At 37.8% G+C, this 21,652-nt stretch overlaps 1 protein-coding gene across 6 annotated transcripts in view; it reads left to right on the top strand.

Annotated features, from left to right (window-relative positions):
• STXBP3 (syntaxin binding protein 3) overlaps nucleotides 1–21,652 on the top strand; it is a 43,309-nt gene that overhangs the window by 20,660 nt on the left and 997 nt on the right. For all 6 annotated transcript variants that reach the window (XM_005285477.5, XM_065554308.1, XM_065554311.1 and 3 more), the window contains 13 exons: nucleotides 601–701; nucleotides 3,172–3,326; nucleotides 5,665–5,755; nucleotides 7,153–7,277; nucleotides 8,810–8,914; nucleotides 9,632–9,689; nucleotides 9,951–10,016; nucleotides 12,119–12,199; nucleotides 13,261–13,399; nucleotides 14,276–14,382; nucleotides 16,781–16,879; nucleotides 17,757–17,842; nucleotides 19,682–19,830. In XM_005285477.5, coding sequence (XP_005285534.1) covers nucleotides 601–701; nucleotides 3,172–3,326; nucleotides 5,665–5,755; nucleotides 7,153–7,277; nucleotides 8,810–8,914; nucleotides 9,632–9,689; nucleotides 9,951–10,016; nucleotides 12,119–12,199; nucleotides 13,261–13,399; nucleotides 14,276–14,382; nucleotides 16,781–16,879; nucleotides 17,757–17,842; nucleotides 19,682–19,830 — 1,362 coding nt within the window. The remainder of the gene's footprint in view (nucleotides 1–600; nucleotides 702–3,171; nucleotides 3,327–5,664; nucleotides 5,756–7,152; nucleotides 7,278–8,809; nucleotides 8,915–9,631; nucleotides 9,690–9,950; nucleotides 10,017–12,118; nucleotides 12,200–13,260; nucleotides 13,400–14,275; nucleotides 14,383–16,780; nucleotides 16,880–17,756; nucleotides 17,843–19,681; nucleotides 19,831–21,652) is intronic.

The raw sequence follows: 21,652 nt of genomic DNA on the forward strand, positions 1-21,652 counted from the left end.
TAGGAGATGGCTGTCTTAATCTCATTTTTGTAATATTTAGGAGGTGCCTTGCTACTCGTATGAAAGGGGAGAGAAAACCTACACAAAACCCTCTTGTTGTTTTTCACTATTTTTTCTTCTCCTTGTTTGTTCCAGTATCTCTTAAATTTGTTTTAAATCTTTCTCGGGCTTCGGTGTCCAAAAGCTGGAATCCACTGGAAAGAAAAGTACCTGTAACTCTTCTCTGAAGAGAGATCCCAAACCCGGTGGATTAACACCGCTTCTCTTTCCCCTTGGGAGGGTTCTATAATATTTTTATCTATTAATAGTGATTGACTCTTGTTTCAGCCTCTCTTTTGAAAGGACCTGATGATGGAATTCTGTAAGCCATGGGCATGTTTCTGGTTTCTAAAAGTTCAGAATTTTCTAGCTGGGAGAATACCTGTCTGATCACATGCTGGAACCACAGACTAATATGGTAATTCTCTGAAACAAATCTGACTTTTAAAGAACAAGATTTATAAATAAATGAGGGTTTTATGCTGCAGATTTAAATGTGAATGAATTAACTGAAATAAATAAATATAAAATGGCTTCATAATCTTTAATCTCTTTTTCCAGTTTGCCCTGACATTCTCTTTAATAAAATGAAGTCCTCCTGCTCAAGGGCTATAAGAAGGTGCAAAGAAATAAATATTTCCTTCTTTCCATATGAATCTCAGGTAAACTTTAGTCTTTATATTAGCATAACTCCAGAAATTATACTGCATTTTATATTTCTAAGTGTTGATTTATCCACTATAAAGTCCTGAAATGTAGCTGGTTTTTATTTTAAATATATTTTTCAGACTTTGTGACAAACAGTACACAAAGCTTACCACCATTTTGGCTTCTTTCCAATGTATTTGCAAGATGAAAACAAATTGCTATTGCTATCAAAGATTTATTTTCAATTGTCTTCATTTGCATGTCTGGGTTCAGTTGACATGCAAAGCTTTTGTCATTCAGTGCAGCAAATGAGTTCTGGCTTGTTTTAAGCAATGTCAAACTGCACTACTCACTATTTTGCAATATAGTTATCCTGACATGTAACTAGATAGGATTAGTTAAGACCCCCAGAATCAACTACTCATTGAGAGATGGGAATTCAGCAAGAGCAAACAATTCAGAGAATTTAGGATTCTAAAAGCAAAGACGACCTGATATATTTAAGAATAGTAATATGAAGACACTGGTGAGGATAATCACCAGCTAGAGTACTTGTGGCACCTTAGAGACTAACAAATTTATTAGAGCATAAGCTTTCGTGGACTACAGCCCACTTCTTCGGATGCATACACGAAAGCTTATGCTCTAATAAATTTGTTAGTCTCTAAGGTGCCACAAGTACTCCTGTTCTTTTTGCGGATACAGACTAACACGGCTGCTACTCTGAAACCAGCTAGAGTGAAAACCACCAGTGAAAGAGGCTGAAAACTGTCTGCAATAGCAGATTTGTCACTCATGCACTTCATATAAAAGAAAAACAAGATGAAATATTACATCAATACTGGCCAAGATAGGGAAGCCCACAAGGCCAAGAACCCTTGCTCCACTGTAGGAAGTTGTAGAAATGTCTGTTCTTCTTCTCACATTACTTTTCCCTGTTTTCTGTGTATCTTCCCTTTCTCTCTTATGTGCGACACTGCTAGGGTCACAAACGCTTGTACCCCAACTGGTATCTGAGTGTAGGAGAGGCTCTTGCCTCCTGTTGTTTTCTGGTAAGGGAGCTTCCTAACTGAAGGACTCCTTTCCCTCTCCTCACTACTTTTTATTGGTTGAGTTTATGGGGTTGTAGTAATGGAATGAGAATCTTCTTCCTAATGTTGACTTACACAAAGGGCTTTTATCGCAAGTGTTAGAGGGTTGTTTTTATTAAACTGCTTTTACCAAAAAAAGTTTTTTAGTTTTGATGAAACATCTGCATCCAAAATCAACTGAGAGCTGTGAAAACGTTTGTCTGTTGTGGGATTTCACTATCCTGGTCCTCCAGAGAACCTCTATCTGAAACTGAAAAATTGATAATTGGTTTTATAATGGAAAAAGTAAGCAGAATCCATACTCCTTTTCCTTCTTTAGCCTTTTTTTTTTTTTTTTTTATGCCTTGGAATCATGGAACCCTTGAGGTCTTTTGTGAATCATAAATATGCAATAAAGGGCACTTTTGCTTGCTTGGCTGGTAGATAAGAATCTCCTGATGACAAGTATCCTTGTAGTTATGTTAGTCTGTGTCCACAAAACCAGCGAGGAGTCCGGTGGCACCTTAAAGACCTAGTAAATTTATTTTGGGCATAAATGTTTTGAGAGTAAAAAACCCACTTCTTCAGATGCATCTTCTCCTGATTAGTCTCCTAAGCCCAATTTGCATGGTGATAGAACTGGGTAGAGTCAGACTTCATCCTGGGACAGGTTTGAATGGCCATGTTCTGCAAGAAGGAAATAAGCATTTTGCACCTTTGTCTGCAGAGGGAATTCCTATTTGGAATTTGGCTACGTAGCTACGGAGGTAATTTTAAGTTGTCAAGAGAGCCTGTTGATATAAGGATTATGTGAATCTCTGGCAGTAACTTGCTTAACTGGGGAGCAGCCAGAAGAGTAGTTTTTAATAAGGTCAGAAACAAGTAAAATCTTTTGCTGAAGTTCTACAAGTATATGTGTATATTTCTCTTACCCCTCCTCCCCATCACCCCCCGACTATAACTTCTTAAATGTATGTCAAATTGTGGGCCTAAGGAGGCTTAGCTGTGTCCCTTCATAATCACTTTGGCATTGCATTGTATTGCTCCATGCCAGACATTGGATGGTATTTAGTTCTGACTGCCTCAGGTTCCTCCATCTGTACAGGTAGTGAACAGGTTGAAACATACAGTAATGTCTGTCAGGGAGAAGAGAAAATGGAGGAGAGTAATAGAGGAAAGGAGAGTGAGAACAAGAAACAAAGATGAGCTCAAGAGGACAGAGAAAAAGAGAGATGATTGAGATAAAAATAAAATGGTATCATTAGGCAATGGTAGCTTAGATATGTATTTTCTTGTGCATGAGTTTTTTGTTACAAAATAAGGTCCCCACCCCTCTGACTGTTCTTACACCAGATGTTCTTATTTTTAAAGAAATGTACAATGCTAAGCTCTTTCATGTCTATGCTTTACTTAGGTATTTACTCTCGATGTCCCAGATGCATTCTTCTGCTGTTACAGTCCAACTGTGGAAAAGCCAAATGGTAAAGATGCCATCATGGAAGCAATGGCTGAACAAATTGTTACATTATGTGCAACTTTAGAGGAAAACCCAGGAGTAAGATATAAAAGGTAGGGCAGAATATAGTGTTAAATATATGTAGGGTTTTCAGTGTTATGACTTCCTACTTGCAGTGCTGTTTAGAAACAGCAATGTTCAATCTTCTGATATGCTTTTAATGAAAACATAATATTTTATCCTTAACTATAATTAAATAAGTTGATGTGAGTCCATGTATAGAGTAAGTGTGGTGCAGATTGTTTTTTTTTTTTTTTTTTGCTTATCTTGAGCATTTGACAACTCTTTGTATATAGTCAGTCTCGGTGCTTTTGTTGCTAGTCACTTGCACTTACTGTCTCATTTGCTAGTGTGACATCATTTTCATGTACTACTTTTTTTGGAGGGTGTGAGAGCGGGATTTGCATGCATCCTGTTCCCCAGGTTCTGCATGAGTGTTTTACCAGTAACCTATCAACAGAACTTCTGTTACTAAATTTGAGCCTAGGAGAAGGTCTCCTTTTTCTGGGATCCCTGCATGGATTTGGGAAGCAACAGGAGCCAGAGGAGAAGGGAAAAAGCTAAGGTCTGAGATCTGGGGGGGGCCTAAGGAGCAATTGGAGCGCAGTCGAGAGTCCCCTTCCCTTTCTGAATCCCTCCAGAGAACAGGGAGCAATTGATCCTTGGGGACCAAGAAAGTTCCCAACTTTCATTCTCCCGGAGCCCTTTGCGGGTCATAGGGAAGGATTTAAACAACTGCTGTTGGGGTGGGAAACAAATCTGCTCAGGCCTGCCTCTCTCTGTTTCAAGCTGCCCAGTCTCCTTAGCTGAAAAGATGATTAAAAAAAATAAGCAGGAGCAGAAAAAAACCTTCTAAAAATTAAAATTTGAAAGTTTAAAGATAACACACTTTTTTAAAGTGTACTATACAGAAACTTAATTAAAAAAGATAAGTTGTCCCTTTAGTTTTCTTTCTTTTCATTTTGCCCAGTGTGGGGTAGTGAATAGATATTCTGAGTTCTAGCATTGAATTTTTGAGCTTTTTATGGATGTCAGTCTCACTGGTAACTTTAAATCCATTTTGGTTTTGTTTTAGTATTGGTTGTTCTGCTCAGAGATAATTACTGTACAAGCCCAGACCAGTTGGAATGGTGCCATTTATTTAAATAGTATTTCATTCTCAGGTAAAATAGTTAGGCAAAAACTGCCTGTCTGCCTATTAGCTGCTTAGACCTGAAGAAGAGGAGCTCTGTGTAAGCTTGAAAGCAGAAGTTGGTCCAATAAAAGATACCTTCTCTTTAGTAGCTACTTACTCTTTCTGGAGCCAGGTCGTCTGACTTTTTATATGTTTGAACACATCCTTAAAGTTTTATACTTGTGGTTAAGTGTTTTGAGTAAGGATGTTCTTCTGAATCAGGGCCTAAACGCATTAAAACTTCTCAAGCATCTTTTGATATTTTCTGATCAAAGGCATAATAGAAATGCAGATTATTAAATTTCTCTACCACTTCACCATACAGTCTCCAAAGCTATTATTTCCTATAATATACTAAGAACAAAGTACAAGCTTGTTTAGTGTTTAAATAGTAAATTAAAAGTAGAAAAAGTTTCCTGGTTGGTTTTTTTGTGAGTGGTGTGGGCACAACTTTTTACACAAATTTTCAACAAGCAGCATTCTTTTACAGTTAAATGCTTAAAGGATTTTGACAGTTAAACCATAAAACTAAAGGCTGTTTATCTTATAGCATCTAAACTAAAAATTACTATAAATCTGAATATTATATGGTGTAACACATTGTTATTTGTGATTAGCTTTGCAACTAGAATTATGGGGAGAAACACTGAAATTTTTCACTCAAGTATTTCTGCAACCAGAATTGAATAACCATCCCATTATTATTCTTTCACTCTTCTTATTGACTATTGTACATGTAGGTAAGACTTGCTATCCATTTTGGTTTTGCTTATATTTCTTTAAAAAACACCTGTGTACACTTTGTTTTGAGTACAAGATAACAATTTAGGGTTTGATCATACAGATATGTGGGCTTGATAGGAAAATAAGAATGAAATGCTTATGGGCTTTGGAGCTGTGCTCCGCTCCAGCTCCAGGCAAAAACCTGCAGCTCCGCTGCTCTGCGCTCCAGCTCCGGGCTCCGCTCCAAAGCCCTCCATGCTTAAGTGTGTTTAGGAGTAAGCTCTTAAGCTGTTTTATGTCACAGTTGAGGGAAAGTACTGTAAATTTGCATTATGGCAAAAATGTGTTTTGAAATGTTTTAAAATTAAGTAGGAGTTCTGTAACTACAGGTGTTTGAAGATAAGTAGTTGCATTATAGAACACTGACACTAAAATGTCTTAGAACAGAAATTTAATAAACAATATTTGAGACGTTTTGTTTTTTTCCCCTCCAGCAAGCCATTGGATAATGCCAGCAAACTTGCAGAGCTAGTTGAAAATAAACTTGAAAACTACTATAAAATTGATGAGAAAAGCCAAATAAAGGTAGAGTGAAAGCTGCATCGCATGTTTGCTTTATTTTTGTAAGCAAAGAAAATTGTTAAAGGATGTTAGACTGCTGTTTTTTAAAAAAAAAAGATTTGGTTACTAAATATAGAAAACTGATTGTCCCTTCAGTTGCTTTTTGTGTAATTTAAAAACAGGTTGGAAGAGAACTTGTGCAGTAGGTTTTTTTTATCCAAAGAAAACAGAATTGATGCTCTATGTTCATATAACACACACAGATGTCCCACCTGGAGGAGGGTTGCCAGACTAATAAATGGGTGGTGCAGATCAGAGGGAAAATGCATGATTTTGATTCATCCCACTTTTTAGGGCACTGGGCAAAGCAGCGGATTATTTCGGGGGTACAATTTTCGCACTTCAGGATTCATGGAAATCCCATTGCTGTGGGAGAACAGGGGTCTTAGAAATATGCCTACCATCCTTCATTTCTCCCACAGTAGTCCCTAATAGTTAGTCATAGGTAACGTGTACAGGTGGTTGCATGCTCAGGCAGTGGCCCACTGACCCAAGTGTCTGATTCCATGGCATTCAGCTCAGCCACAAGAATAAATGCAGCTGAGTCCCCTGTGCCACCAATAGATACTCCACCCAACCCAAGCATGAAGTACTTTTCTAGTATCTGGGGAAATGAGATGGGCACAACCACCAAGAGACTGGGAGCACAAACAGGAGCAAACAAGATAAGAGAAAATCAAAAAGAAGAAAAAGATCTATTGGGGGAAGGAAGAGCCTCTGATAAAAGGGTTGGGAACCAGTCATGCATTCTGGGACCTCTGGTGCCATTCTGAATGCTCAATTTGGTCCTGTCTCTTGCTGACCTTCTGACTTGATCAAAGCGCTGAGGTTTTGTGATGCTGATCTTCTAGTGACTCCTAAAGAACTTAATTTTGAATCCACATCAAGATCAGCTGGTTATCACATTTAAAACTGTAAGTTCTCTTGGTCTAGGATTCAGATAATATCCACGTTTCTGTGTGTCAAGCCTAAGACATACTTGTTTTCTGTTTTGTCCAGTTCAACAGAGATTTTTTTGCTGTTGAGGTGAAAAGTGAAAGGATTGTAGTGTGCCTGAAAACCCAATACATAAACATCCTGTATGAACACATATTGTCTTTAAACAGAGAGCTTCCTCTGTTTCGTGGCTGAGTAGTAGCTGGGCCAGTTTGGTATAGCTAATGACAACTTAACTGTAATGGGTTTTTGAATTAAAAAAAAAAAAAAAAAAACCTTGCTCTTGATCAGAGAATAAACAGTCTTGGCACTCTATAGGATTTTCCAAGAAGGCTTAGAATGTGATTTGGTTGCTTCAAATAGATTTGGAGCATTGTAGCTTTGTACAGTACGTCTTAAAAGTTTTTCTGTCCTGATGTTTTTAGGGTAAAACCCACTCCCAGCTGTTAATAATTGATCGTGGCTTTGACCCTGTGTCCACTGTACTCCATGAACTTACCTTCCAAGCAATGGCATATGATCTGCTACCAATTGAAAATGATACATACAAGCAAGTATAACTTTTTGTATCTAAATACTTCATTCTGACTTGAGTTTAGGAACTGTCTTTGATATCTGCTTTATTTGTACAGTCATTAAAGGTGAACTCCAGAGGGAATTATTTGTTGTTTTACTACTTTATGCTGTATAAAGGTGACTACAGTTTATTTAAACTTTTTTTCTTCTGCCCTCTCTTTGCCAGAGATTTTTGATTGGTTACATTGTCTTGAAGCTTCTGAGTGGGCCTTCAAAGATACGGCCCCAATAGTAAGACTGATTTGGTGTGGGGAGGGTGTCCCAGAGGTATGGATAACTATGGCAGGAGGGGAAAATGTCCATAGCAGCAACAATTTTTGGCTTATCCTATGATCAGAAAAATTAACACCTCTAGCTGATGTAGCTATATTTACTATCCTAATCTGAAATCTTAATTGGTGACTAGTAGAGCTGAATTTTTTTATATTTATTGAAGTTGAGATCCAGGTAGGAGCTCTGGAATTTGGATCTAATTTAGTTCCACCTTATAGGATACAAGTCTCATAAATCTTGACTCTGCTTCCAAATTTGTTTGTCACAAACAAGTCATCATACTTCTGCCATGCTATCAGGCAACCTTTGTGGGATGCATTTCAGATATCTGAGAATCTGCTGAAGAACTATATATCAAATGGAAATTTACAAGAGTTTCAGAAATAATGCGAAGCTTGCAACATTTATTTATATTTATATTCTTACGAGTTTGAAACTTATTGATTAGATTTTTATCCAGTAGGTAGAGCCACTATTTTTTTTTTATTAAGTTTGTATTTTTCTCTTTCTACTGCCTTCTGGTTTAACCACTATTTGTGAGTTTCTGCAACTATATCCAAATATAAATGAAAGTATTGTGTCGTAAGAAATCTAATATGCATCATATTCCTTCTGTTCACAGAAAACTGCTTAATAATTGAAATCTGTGATGCTAAGCATGCTAGCTGTAGATTTGTGGAGTGATTAGTCCACAAAAGTCTATTCTGTAGCTGTACATGGAGTTTGTAGACAAGTCCTTCTGCACCTCCAGAGGTGTATAGACGTCTAATGCTATCTATATTTTGTCATCTCCAATGGGTTGACTTTGCACACAACTTCAATTCAAAAGGAGAAAATCAGAAACCTAGAGGAAATTAAAGTGCATGTAAATCTGTTGTGTGTTGTTTTTTAAACCAACAACCTATAGAATATTCAAAGGATAAGCCAGGATGGATTTCCATCTTTAACTAGATTACTGCATAAGAAAATTATTCTAAAATTCATGTAATTTTGCCTTAATTATTAAGGACTTTGGATCAGCCTTAACTTTTCCTGAGCATTGTGCATAAAATATGCTTAAAATAGTACATATTGTTTCAGAACCACATTTCTTTTTAAAAAAGAAATCATCTTTGTGCATTATCTGCCAATGTTAAAAATAGTTATTTAACTTTTATTCTACATGTTCAGTTGCTTTTATGTAAAGCATACATTAGAAATACCTAATTTCACAACCTGATTTCCTGTCTGTAGATATAAAACAGATGGACCCAGTGGAAAGGAAAGGGAGGCAATTCTGGAGGAGGAGGATGAGCTCTGGGTGAAAATTCGGCACAAGCATATTGCAGATGTGTTAGAGTATGTGAATACGTTCTTGATGTTTATGATACTTTATACATTTCAGGGATATTATTTAATTAGAAAATACTACAGTAATAGAATTGACAAAGGTATAAAGACATTGAATAATTATAGAAAGATTACAGATTTGTAAGGGGAAAAGATTATCTGGTTTGGCCAGCTATTAAGGGAAAATAGTATTTACAGACCTCTCAGTACTGTACACATTAAATTCTAGTGTCCAAAAACTGATGTTAGCAAAATAACTGAAATGTATGTAAACCATATACCAATATTTATTGAAATCCTTTAGAAATTAAAATTATTTGTATATCTTTCAAAGATGATGAGACTTCACAATTTTCATCTAAATTTTGACGAGGAAATTTAGAATTAAAGAAGCACTTAGCTTTGCCATGAATGGAGAAAAGAGATTTCATTCCCATCCAAAATGAGTATTTTTCCAGGATGGAATACCAAAATGTTTGCGTTAACTTGATGGTATTCTTACTGAGAATATTTAGCTTTAGTCTTCTACCTAGAAATGTATGGAAACATGTATCTTTTATCTATTTTTTAAAACCTCATTTTTCACTAAAAAGCAGTTATGATAATTGGAAACCATAAATCTCTTGTGTTTACTACTTTATCATACTGTTAACTTAATTTAATTTATAAATAATAAATTACTTGTTTCAGATTGTAAAGCATTCCTTTACTTTCTTAATCTGACAGGGAAATTCCAAAACTTTTGAAAGAAGTTTCATCAAAGAGAAAAGCAACAGAAGGGAAAGTAAGAAATAGTTACTTATTACTGACTTCTTGTTAAACATTTTTTTCTAATGTTTAATTGCTTGCCTAGTGTATTTTTCAACAAGGTCAGTTTAAAGTTCTGTGTTTGGTTATTGGTTCTTAACCTACCTGAGAAATTGATACGAGTTTCTCAGCTGTGGAGTTGGGAAATCCCAGCCTCCAGCAGTAAGGGAAATAAATAAAATTGTATTTGTTGAATAAGAAACATCAGTTCATTTTAAACTCTGTCCTGTTATCACAGTTATCACTAAGTAATCTGGCCCAGCTAATGAAAAAGATGCCACACTTCCGTAAACAGATTACCAAGGTAAGCAGCATCCTGTACATTGCTACACTTTGCTTGTCAACTGTTCTCACCAATTAATATCTCTGGTTTTAAAGGCTATATTTTTATGATTTTAATTCAAGAACCTGAAGGTGGAAAAATCTGTTGGTTTGTTTTTTTGTTGAGCTTTTGTCATGCATGGTTTTATATTAGGTGCATCATATTTTTGTTCTCAATGAACACATTTTTTGAGGAATAAGTCCACTTCCAAGTGTGACTGCTTTTTTTGTCAATATGAAATGTTTAAAGCCTTCTGTTGGATGATTCATACTCTTTAAGTAAACTAATGCACTTGGATTATGATTGTAGATACCTGTCTGAACAACTAATGCTTCGCAGTATTGCTTTTACTTTCTCTTTATATAGCAATGATGAATGGAAGAAATGTTTCAAATTAATAGGATCAACACACAATTAGTATATTGTCAAACTTAACTTTACACCATGGTATTTTATTTTCTTAGTAAAGATTCTAAAGTTAAGTAGTGTAAGATGCATCAATTAAAACTGAAATGAAACCCTGTCTGCAAAAATCCACATCTAAATACACATCTAAAAATACACAAACTACGGAAGCATGAGCATGTTCTCACTTGATGTGTAATCATAAGTTAACAGGTGTGGCTAATTGTAAACCCACTGCAGAATCTTCATGCATTATAGAAATTAAAAACCGAGACTTAAAAAGATGTACTGCTGTTGCACGCATTTCCCCTTAAAGATGTTCTAGACTCCTGAGTGAGATCAGGTTCCAGCCAGTTGCATATCTAGACTTTATCACTTAAGCTGGTTGAGGGAAAGAGGTCTCCTATAGATGAATAATAGTACCTAGAAGTCTAATAAACCATCTTTCTTTGTGAATGGCACTCTCCTGGTGCATTCTTTTTTTGTTTTTTCACTCCATGGAATAGAGTAGTGATATTGCAGATAGAGACTAGCAGATGATAAACTTGAAATTCTCAAGTTTTAATTACCTAATCAAACACCTAAAAAAGAATCTTTGGTTGTTGTTTTAAAGTGTCCTCTTCATTTTTTATTTTTGGTATTGCCTTCAGTCAAAAAACAGCAACATCCAGGGTCAAAACTTGCATTTGATACATTTTATGAACTCTAATATTTAGAAAATCATATTTTGTATCTTAGTTATTTGTGAGAAGACATTCTAATGGGCTAGAATTTGAGGTAATCCAGATGAATTTAATCCTCTCTCATGATCTCACAGCATTGAAATACTCAAATTATTGGATTTGGTAAAGGCATATTTCAAAATTCATAATCATAAAGCGGCCTTATACAAAAGCCTAATGGAGTGACATCAGCTTTTAATCAGTCACATTGTGCTTTTCTGGCAGGATGTAAGGGATTGGTCAAGTAGGGTGAGGCAGTCACCGGAAGCTAGCAAAATATAGAATCATAAGCTAATTCCCATATCCTAAGCGAAGGTCATAAGTCAACACTTCCCTATTTTAGGCCACAAGGTTCTTCACTTATAGGCTGTTGATTGAGATTTTTTGAGAAATGAGAAATTAGTAAAGGGGGAGGGGACATCAGTTCCAATAATTTCATTGTAGATTTTGTAACTACAATTTGATTATCAAAATTAATTTAGACAGTCTCTTCCTCCTTGCACTTTAATCAGACTGATGGCTGTTATGGAAATATGTGAATACTAGGCTTCCTAAATTTCATGTCTTTGGGACTGATCTCCACCTTGTCACGACACAGCAATTTCTGGTTGGTGTTTTAGTGCCAAGACGGGTCATCTAAACTATATTTGGCTATAGCTACCAATCATATAGATTACTACCTTCCTTAACCTGCAGCTGTCATAGTTATAGTCTTAACAAAACAAAACAAAAAAACTGCACATGCAAAAGTTTCTGCCTTTGAAAACCAGGAATTTGATCCTTACTGAAAAAGCCATCACTTGTTCTAAGTAAAACACATAAACATGAGGTAGTTACAAAATTAAGCTCAGATAGTCAAAAGATGACTGTGTAACTAGTAAAAATGAACTAAATTGTACTCCTGCTATGACTGAACTATGTGAAAAGAAGTAAGTTACGATGTTTGTTCTCTTACAGCAAGTAGTCCATCTTAACATTGCAGAAGATTGCATGAGTAAGTTTAAATCAAGTATAGAAAAGCTGTGCAAAACTGAACAGGTATGTGAAAGTTGTTAGTGTAAATAAATCTAATGTTTGCAGTCTATGCAGAAATAGTTATTTTCATAACACTAATTTTGTAGCTTGTATCTGCCTTTTTCATTCTGATTTTTTTTTTAAATTGTCTACTCTTGAGTAATCTTACTGTAAGACTTCATCCCCGAGGTTCCTATCCTGTCAATATTTAAGTCTCTGTTAAAAGACCTACCTTTGCCTATGGGTAATCTAGTTGACCTTTTTATTTAAAAAAAAAAATAAAAAAAAATCCCAACTTGTTTTTCCCTTTCCCTAATTTCTTGTCTAGTTATGTCTCACCTTAGATTATGAGCTCCTCAGAGCTGGTACTCTCCTTTTCTGAATGTATAGAAAGCAGCTTGTATACTGTGGGCAGTACCATAAACAAACAAGTTAATACTGTTAACCTGAAGTATGAAGTACAAAATCATATTTAAAATGTTTAAGCTTATTCTTTAATATTATGAACATAAAGACTCTCTTATAACTTCAAAATATAACATGGGTATAAGAAGCAACTTTTGTTATAGTGGTCTTTGGTCTGGAACTTGGTAATACAACATTAAACAAAATCTGACCAAACTTTTACAATATTTACAATGCAAAAGCTCTTCAATTTTGAAAATGTTCATATTCAGGCTGTTAGTTTCATCTGTACAGACAGGGCCCTTACTGACAACTGTGTTTAATTATAGCTGAAATTCTTTGGCAGAGCTGTTTTCTAACAGGATTTGACTGGCCAGCATGGACTGTCAAAATTGTTTTGCTACAGGGTTTAAAAAATACAAGCTCGGATACCACAGTTGAAATACACAACTATAATAGTTTAGCATAGCTGTTTCAATTGTGTAGACACAGGACCTTTGGTTTAAGTTCAGTGTTAACAGAGTCATTAGTGAAACACTTCCATCACAACCACCATGGTGGTAATGTTTGTAAAGTTAGTGGTAACTCGTATTTTGCTGGAACTAAATACAGAAACACAAACTGATGCTATTTGTTTTAATGATTGGTCACTAAGACCACTTTGTTTGCTTTTAACTTAGGATTTAGCTCTTGGAACTGATGCAGAGGGCCAAAAAGTGAAAGACGCAATGAGAGTCCTTCTTCCAGTTCTACTCAACAAAAACCATGACTCTTATGATAAAATAAGAGCTATCCTCCTTTATATCTTCAGCACAAATGGTATGATAAGTTGCTTTGTTTTTCAATATGTTATAGATTTCAATACTAGGTTTTAGTGCAGAGACCAATACTGGGTATGGACCAGTCGTACTAGGCCATGGCAGGTTAAAAGGAAATTCTGCCATAACATGTAGCCTCTTTTCCCCAGATGCCTCTTAAAGAGGTTGCTCATACAGGGCTAGAAGTGATACAGCACAACAAGCAAGCGCATTTATGTTTTACAATAGATTATCTGAGCAGCATCTCAGTACTTGGTATGTGGGATATTTTCTTGAATTGTCCCTTCCTTACCCAGGTCAGTGTTTGGAGGATTTGGGGTGAGATTTGCTGTTAGGTGCATCCTGGGATTTGGAGTGGATGGGGAAGAGTGGTGAAAAGAAACTGGAGAGGAGAATGCATTCCTGAGCTCTCAATCATAAGCACTGAGTAGCACAAACTTAGGTAACTGATAATGTGATTAAGCTTTGAATGAGGTTTGACTTGCCTTTCCTTCCACCTCCGTTTCCCCAAAAGTGAATTATTTTGCCAAGTGGGACCTTGGACCATCAAGATCTGCTGGACTGGACCCAGAAATGTACTGATTGCTGTTGGAGTAAAGGAAATAGAGACTCCTATAGAGATTTTAATGTAGTCTCAAAGATTGGCATGAAGTGACATTTGAATTTTCAAGTATTTATTTCAGTATCTGAAGCAGATTATGGTAAATTTAAAAGGATAGATTTATTATGAACTATCAAATAAATAAATATATCCTAGTTTTTAAATAATCAAAAATCCTGTCATGTCTGGGACCAAGAGCTAATTTTATCCTAAAGTATCAGATGGCCTTGTTAATTCAAAATCTAACTTACTAATTTTTTTTCTTTGTGGCAAAAGGAACTACACAAGAGAATTTGGACAAACTGATCCAGAATGTACAAATAGAAAGTGATAGCGACATGATAAAAAATTGGAAATACCTTGGTGTACCTGTTGTGGTCTCGGTAAGTGTTAAGTTTTGAAGGCTGGAATGTTGTTGCTGTGGTAACGCTATCCAGGGGCCACTTAGCTGTTCCAGCTGCTCAGTGCTTCTGTTCTTGGAGCTCTGATATTATTAGCTCTAGCAGAAAATTCAGCCTGCTAATTCAGCAGGCCTCGGTGTTACTCATAAAGAAAGACCACAGGCATGGTTTGGTGACAGAGGCACTTGACCAGATTTAGTATCTTCAAGCACAGTACTAGCATCTCATAGGAGCTATGGGTACACTAACACGAGAGCCCAGTGGCAAAGAGCGGCTCAGTCAACAGCAGGAATTTCTGCTGTCCCCTCAGCTGCACAAAGAGTTAAGGCAGGGGTGGGCAAACTTTTTGGCTGGAGGGCCACATCTGGGTGGGGAAATTGTATGCAGGGCCATGAATGTAGGGCTGGGGGTTGGAGTGCAGGGTGTGGGACTGGGTGCAGTGTGCAGGAAGGGGCTCAGGACAGGGAATTGGGGTGCAGGAGAGGGCTCAGGGCAGGGGGTTGGGGTGCAGGAGGAGTGCGACAGCATTGGGGGCTCAGGGCGGGGAGTTGGGATGTGGGAGGGGTGCAGCAGGGGGATCAAGGCAGGGGGTTGGGATGCAGGAAGGGTTCAGGGTGCGAGCTCCAGCCCGGCACTACTTACCTTGAGCAGCTTTGGGGTGGCAGCAGTGCACAGCAGGACTAAGGCAGGCTCTCTGCCTGCCCTGTCCCCACGCCGCTCCCAGAAGTGGCCAGCATGTCTGGCAGTGACTCCTGGGAATGGGGGTGGGGTGGGGCAGGTGGCTCCGCCGTGTACTGCCCTTGCCTGTGGGAACCACCCCTGAAGCTTCCATTGGCCACGGTTCCCCGTTCCTGGCCAATGGGAGCTGTGGGGGACGGTGACTCCAGGCGTGGGCAGTGCACAGAGTCCTCTGCCCCCGCCCCTCCTCCCGCTCCTGGGGCCGCAGGGACGTGGTGCGGGTGGCTTCCAGGAATGGTGTGGGGCCAGGGCAGGCAGGGAGCCTGCCTTAGCCCCACTACTCCACGGGGCTGGCAATCCCGTGGGCCAGATTGAAAGCCCTGATGAGCTGGATCCGGCCCACAGGCCATAGCTTGCCCACCTCTGGGTTAAGGCAAGGTTCCCCGACATTTATAGACCTGAGACAAACAATTTATGTACCACCTTACATGTTTCATGACATATGCTTGTTACCTCCCCTTGTACCTTGCTCTAGATGTCTCAGGCCAAACATCCCTGTTCATCACTTCTGTCAAACCCTCTTATCTGGTGTTAGGTCAGGATGTACCTGGGCTAATATGTTGGACGGACACCCTCACTCCCACCCCCTTGCTTCTTAGGAGTGCCTGTATTTTAGCAACACTAGCAGTACCTTTGCCAAGGTCATGTATCAGAGAGTGTACTTGTAAGCATCTACTTTAATACATGGCCTGACTTTGGTTCACAGTCTCTGGTTCGGGCCTCAGATCTTGCACCAGGTTGAGTGCTCCAAGCTCTCACTCTCTCCTACAGTAAGAAATACTGCATTTTTTCCATTTAGCTCTAAGGCTTTTTCTGCAACTCTTAATATGGCATTCCACATTTTTCTTGGGAGAATCTAGAAGTTACAGAAGTTAGTTATTTTGCTAGGAATTCTTGAGAAATTCCCACTGCTAACATTTGCGACATATCTAACTTTTAAGACCGTATGCTGGTTTTACACTTGATAGTTTTCCAAGTAATATCTAACATTTTTACAAAAATAATCTTATTTTGATGCAAGCTGTTTGTTCCATAACTTGTCAAAGTTATGCAGGCTTGAGTATAGTGTAATGTAATGTCTGAACTCTAGAGTTTTCGTACACTTAATTTTAAGAATCTGATCATTTAAGTGAGATAGGCAGTCCTCATAGTAACAAAAAAAAATTAATTTTTTTTTGTTTTATAACTTAATCATACTTCCTGGGAAACACTCTGTATTCCCGTTTCACTGTTCTATCAAAGTGTATAGGTGCCTTATAATAAAATCTAGTACGAGGGCGGACAGGTGTGAGGTACAAAGTTTGGGGACCACTGCTGTAAACCTTAGGCTCCAGCAACTGGGCAAGAATTATATGTGGGGAGCCATTAGCTTAGCAATTGTATAATATACACTTCAGCATTCAAACAATCACTTTTTTGGGTAAACATCACTATATCCAGCTCTTTGTTTCTGCAAGAGAGGTTTCCAGTACTTAATTTTGAATTGCAGCTGAAATGTACTCTACATACTTTAATGCACATGGTGCAATACTTCCTTAGAACTTTGTTTTGTTGGGAATGATTTAAAAGAAATAGTATAATAAAACTATAGCTTCTTTTTTTTTTAAATATATAAATATATTTTTTTAAAATCTTTATTTAGTCTGCTTCTCAGCAACGTAGACAATCAAGGAAGGATCGCTCTTCAGAAGAAACATTTCAGCTTTCTAGATGGACACCTGTTATCAAAGATGTTATGGAGGTAAACTGTAAGAACATAGTTGTTTCCTAGGTGCAATATAGCTTATAAAGTACTTAAGAATATTTCTAACAGTTTATCTAAGATTATCTTTTGAAATGGCATTATAAAAGTTTTGAGTTAATTATATTTATATTCCATAAAATTTTCTTAAGAGGAAAGTTCTTTAGACATGTGCACATAACCACTAAATTTCTAGTTAGTATATTAAAATAAAAAATTAAATGTATAAGGTAAACTTAGTTTTAAGTATAATGGGAAAATAGTTTAAAGCTAGCAAATTAAGGTAGAGGGAGACATTTGAATTTCTTCTCCAGTGGCTGATAGTTTGATATTGGGTTCTTTAAATTAAACTCCGTGTGTGTGTATAGTGGATCTTTAAACTGTAGTTTAAATGTTAAATTCATGTAATGGATGCCATTAGTCACCTGGGAAATCCATACAAAGTTAGTAGTGTAGTTTTGTCTTTAGAAACTCGGACTTCTATGTATGTATGTGTGTGTGTAAATTAAGTAGGTTAATGCAGTTATACATAAAAAAATCAAACATGAAATCTGAACAATTAAATCAATGTTATGTTAAAAATTAGTTAGAAATTACTTCCCGCTGTTTTTCTTCCTCGTCATGATACACGGCGTCTAAGTCACAAATGACTTTCAGCACTACAGTAATTAAATATAGATGTGGTGTGGTGCTTAGTCTTTTTCACAGTAGGAGCACTGGTGCTTGTGAAATCTGTTTGACTTGTCACTGCTTCTGGATTGAAGTTTTAAACCAGCCAGTCTTGTCAGAAGTTGAAATTTATGGGGTTTTGTATATGTATAGTGTTTCAAGTTAACATAACTCGGTTAAAATGAATATATTTTTTCCCCTCCTCCAGGATGCTATAGAAAACAAACTAGATTCAAAAGAATGGCATTACTGTTCCCAGTGCCCTGCATCCTGGAATGGTTCAGGGGCAGTAAGGTAAATTGTTACAATTTATATTCAGGATAATAGACTATTCTCACTATATTTTCTTACGTGCCTTGTATAACTTTCATTTTGAGAAATGATGCCCAGTAGGGCTGAAGTAACTATTCAGTACAAAATGAAATCTACTAAAAAGCATTTCAGTTAATCTCTGGAGCTTTGCTGCATGACCCTCAAGCTAGTTACTAATATAGCTCATAATTGTAGTTTGAGAGCCTCCCACATATTTAAAATAAAAATAACATCTTTCTTACCAGAATTAAGTCACCTTTAGGAGAGTTAGCTTGAGTCGTTTATAAGTGGTGGTATGTGTGTGACTCAGTGTCTTGTGTCTGTATTAGGCTGAAGAAATGTGTTTTGCATTTAGTTCTGAAAGTGACAGTTCCCATCATTATTTTTTCAAAAGAGTGAAGTCTGTAGGTTAGGTCTGAGTTTTGTGAAAGTTCTGTCTCCTGTACTCACAAGCCTCCCCTTACTGAACAATTTAATTATCCTAGTGGAATTTAACTCTTGTGGAAATCAGTGATCCCTAGAGAGAGAGGTGATCACGGGTAGCTAAGTCCAGTCCCATGGAAGTCTTTGAATATCAGACAGCTAGTGTGGAGGGGGTGTGTGTTTATATATTCAGTGAATCTTTGCATAGTACCGGTTAAAGCTTTTTTCAATGTGTGGATTCAGATGTGAGTTGCAATAATCTGTTAGATGTCACAAATATTGATCATTGTAGGCAGGTCTTTGTCTGATAGGTAGGGGCACAATTTTCTGGCTAGTCACAGATTTGAAGTTGGGTGTCTTTTGGGGGCATTAGTAGTTTGCTGACCTACTGAGGTCAATGCAGTGCAAATGTAGAGACTGTGTGACCTAACAGTCCTCCAGCAGCTGTAGCACACTGTCCAGCAGTCTCTTTCAGTTTTGGCCAATATTCATCATGGTGCTATTTACAGCTAGGTATTGAGAAGGACAGTGATGTTTGTCTGACTTAAAGAAGATGAACCGTTTTTTTGGGAAAGGTTTAATTGGATCATTCGCATTCAGAATTTTCAAGCTTTTCTCATAGGGGAGTGTGTGTGTGTGTGTGTGTGGTGTGTAGCGCCCAGGTGTATCTTAAATTTCTCACTTGTATTTACTTTTCCCTTTTGTGATAACTGTAGGTTTTAGACTTGTATCTATGGTGTAGTACACTTTTTGGTCAAATTTTTTTACGTAATCGTGACTTCCTCTTGTAATTCATCCAATTATAATTTGAGTCAAAAGATATTCTACTACAGAACTGTGAAAAATACGTGTCTAATTTTCTTTAAGTTTTCCTGAAATGTCTAATTGGTCAGACTTGCCTGGAAATTTTCTGAGACCAGGTGGGTGAGATATCTTGTTGTTGGACAAGCCTTTGTTAGTGAAAGAGACAAGCTTTCAAACTGCAGAGAGCTCTTCTTCAGGTCTTGGAAAGGTAATCAGTGTCACAGCTAAATATGAGATGGAACAGATTTGTTTAGCATAAGTAGCTAACACACATTCTAAGGGACCATTGAAGGTGAAATAGCACATTAACACCTCTGCTGTCATAAGGCCAAAAACAGGGTTAGTGGCTTACAGATTTGTTGTAATAATAAAGACCCTGGATTTATGGCAGAAGACCATGATTTTTAGTGTCCAGGTTAAAGTTATGAATTTAAGCTCCCAGTCTCCTCTTTTGAAGGCTACAGCAACATTGCAAACCTGGAAATTTTCTGTCATTTTTACTAGTACATTACACTATTTGTGGGTGATGAAACTAGATGCAATATATCACTGTGCTCTTATGTGTTCAAGTTTTTTTTATGAACTATTTTACAGTGCTCGCCAGAAGTCCAAGACTAGTTACCTGGATGACCGAAAGAGTGGTTCAAAGCTGATAGTTTTTGTAATTGGAGGCATCACATACTCTGAGATACGCAGTGCTTATGAAGTTTCTCAAGCCTACAAATCTTGTGAAGTTATTATTGGTAAGCCTATCTAGGGAAGAGAAAGTAGTAGATGAGATGAGGTGCTTCATTTGAGCCTAATGTTTAGTTTTTAAGTGCATTTTTGAAAAACAAGCATATTTTTCTGCATTCCCTAGGTCAGTCTAGAAAAAGCATCATATGGCCACTAGGCTCTTTTGAAACTACATCCAGTATCCCTAGATCTGAATTGGTCCTTTATGGCTATTGCCTTCGTTTCTTGTTCTAAAAAGACACGTTCCCACGGTTACCCTGAAAATCCCTAAAGAAGAATTGATAACCAATGTGAGACAATTCAGACCTCAGTCTTGCTGCTGAAATGTAGTATCCTAATTTCTAAGTTACTGAATCAGATGTATGACTCATAGGAGTCATGCAGCTGATCGCTAAAGGTACGCATTACAGTGAATGTCCTGACAACTGTTTTGTTTCATCTTTGCATTCACTTGCACCTAGCCCATTACTGAACTTGTTGCAGTTACTGTTACCAGCTGAAATTGGAAAACACAAACCAGAGTAGTGCAAAAATATTACGGACTTAGAAAATTTTTCTGCAGTAATAACTGAAATGGCGACAGTTTGGCCCAGAACTTTTGGTAGCATTCTTCTAGCTCTAGCCAGGGGTCAATCATTTACTTCTGATGAAGTCCACATAATCCTAAGAATTGTAGTGGGTCCTGGTTGTTTCATGACACATGCCAAGAATTGATCTTACCAGTGTAGCTGCTGCAGGAATTATTGGAGATAGCTCTTCTACCAGCTGCTGTTGCTCTGTCTAGATAGCAGTTAAAAATCTTATCGCATGTGTCAGAGGAGTAAAACTTCAGTTTAAAAAAGTCAGATATCCAGAGCTGATGCTGAGAGAGGGCATAATGGTGGCTATTATTGTCCCAGACACCACAAGAAGGAAGACAGGACACCAGGAATGTGGTTTAGCTGCAACTTTAAGTAACACATCAGGAAACCATCCAACAGCAACTACAGAGGACAAATGACCTGCACTGGATGAATCTATTCTTAGTGAAAGGCTGCCATCAGCGTGTCGTCCCCTCCCCCCCCAACCACATACACTCTGTTAACTGATTCTAGTACAGCTTCTGGGATTCCATCACCTAACAAGAGAGTGCGGGGAAAGATGTCTTCTTACTGTACCAGACAGTAGAAGCCCAGCCCCATTTGCTGCCTTCTTTAGGAGATATCTCCTAATTTGCTTCCAACTCAAGTTTATCAGAGAACGCTGTTGAACAATAACCTGCACTGGGCACCTGCAACATTGTGCCAAAATGCATTTACAACCTAGCCAACCTGTTGAGTCGCTGGGCTACTGGGAAGAAGGCAAAAACCCCACTCCTCGCTGCCCAGGCCACTCCTTCCCAGCCCTTAAAAGGTGACTACCGTAGTGCCTACCACACAGCCCCAAACCCTGGTGGTCCTCTGATCCCAAAAGTGGGGGAGGGAGAAGGGGATCTTTTCTTCCTGGTGCTCAGATTATGGCAGCTGTGGACAGGGGGAAGGGTTTATAGGTATGCGGAAGCAAATAAGCTGTACAAAAGAGCACAGCATAATCCTCAGCCTATTAGGCACTGATTCTCCACTTCTCAAACCCATGTGGTTGGGGGGGAGGGAGAGTGGAATCCTTGGAAGGGCCCCCAAGGTTTTGTTCTCCTGCTAACACAGTCAAAGCCACCCCCTAACTTGGGGGTGGGAGGAGCATTTGCTTCCATAATCACTGCATGTCCAGCATCAAAATCATTAAAGTAAAGCATTTTAAACTACTGTATCTAACATATGAAAGGTACAATAAAAATACTTAACACACAATTTT

The sequence above is a fragment of the Chrysemys picta genome, chromosome 8 (genome assembly GCF_011386835.1).
Source record: "Chrysemys picta bellii isolate R12L10 chromosome 8, ASM1138683v2, whole genome shotgun sequence".
NCBI classification, from domain to species: Eukaryota; Metazoa; Chordata; order Testudines; family Emydidae; genus Chrysemys; species Chrysemys picta.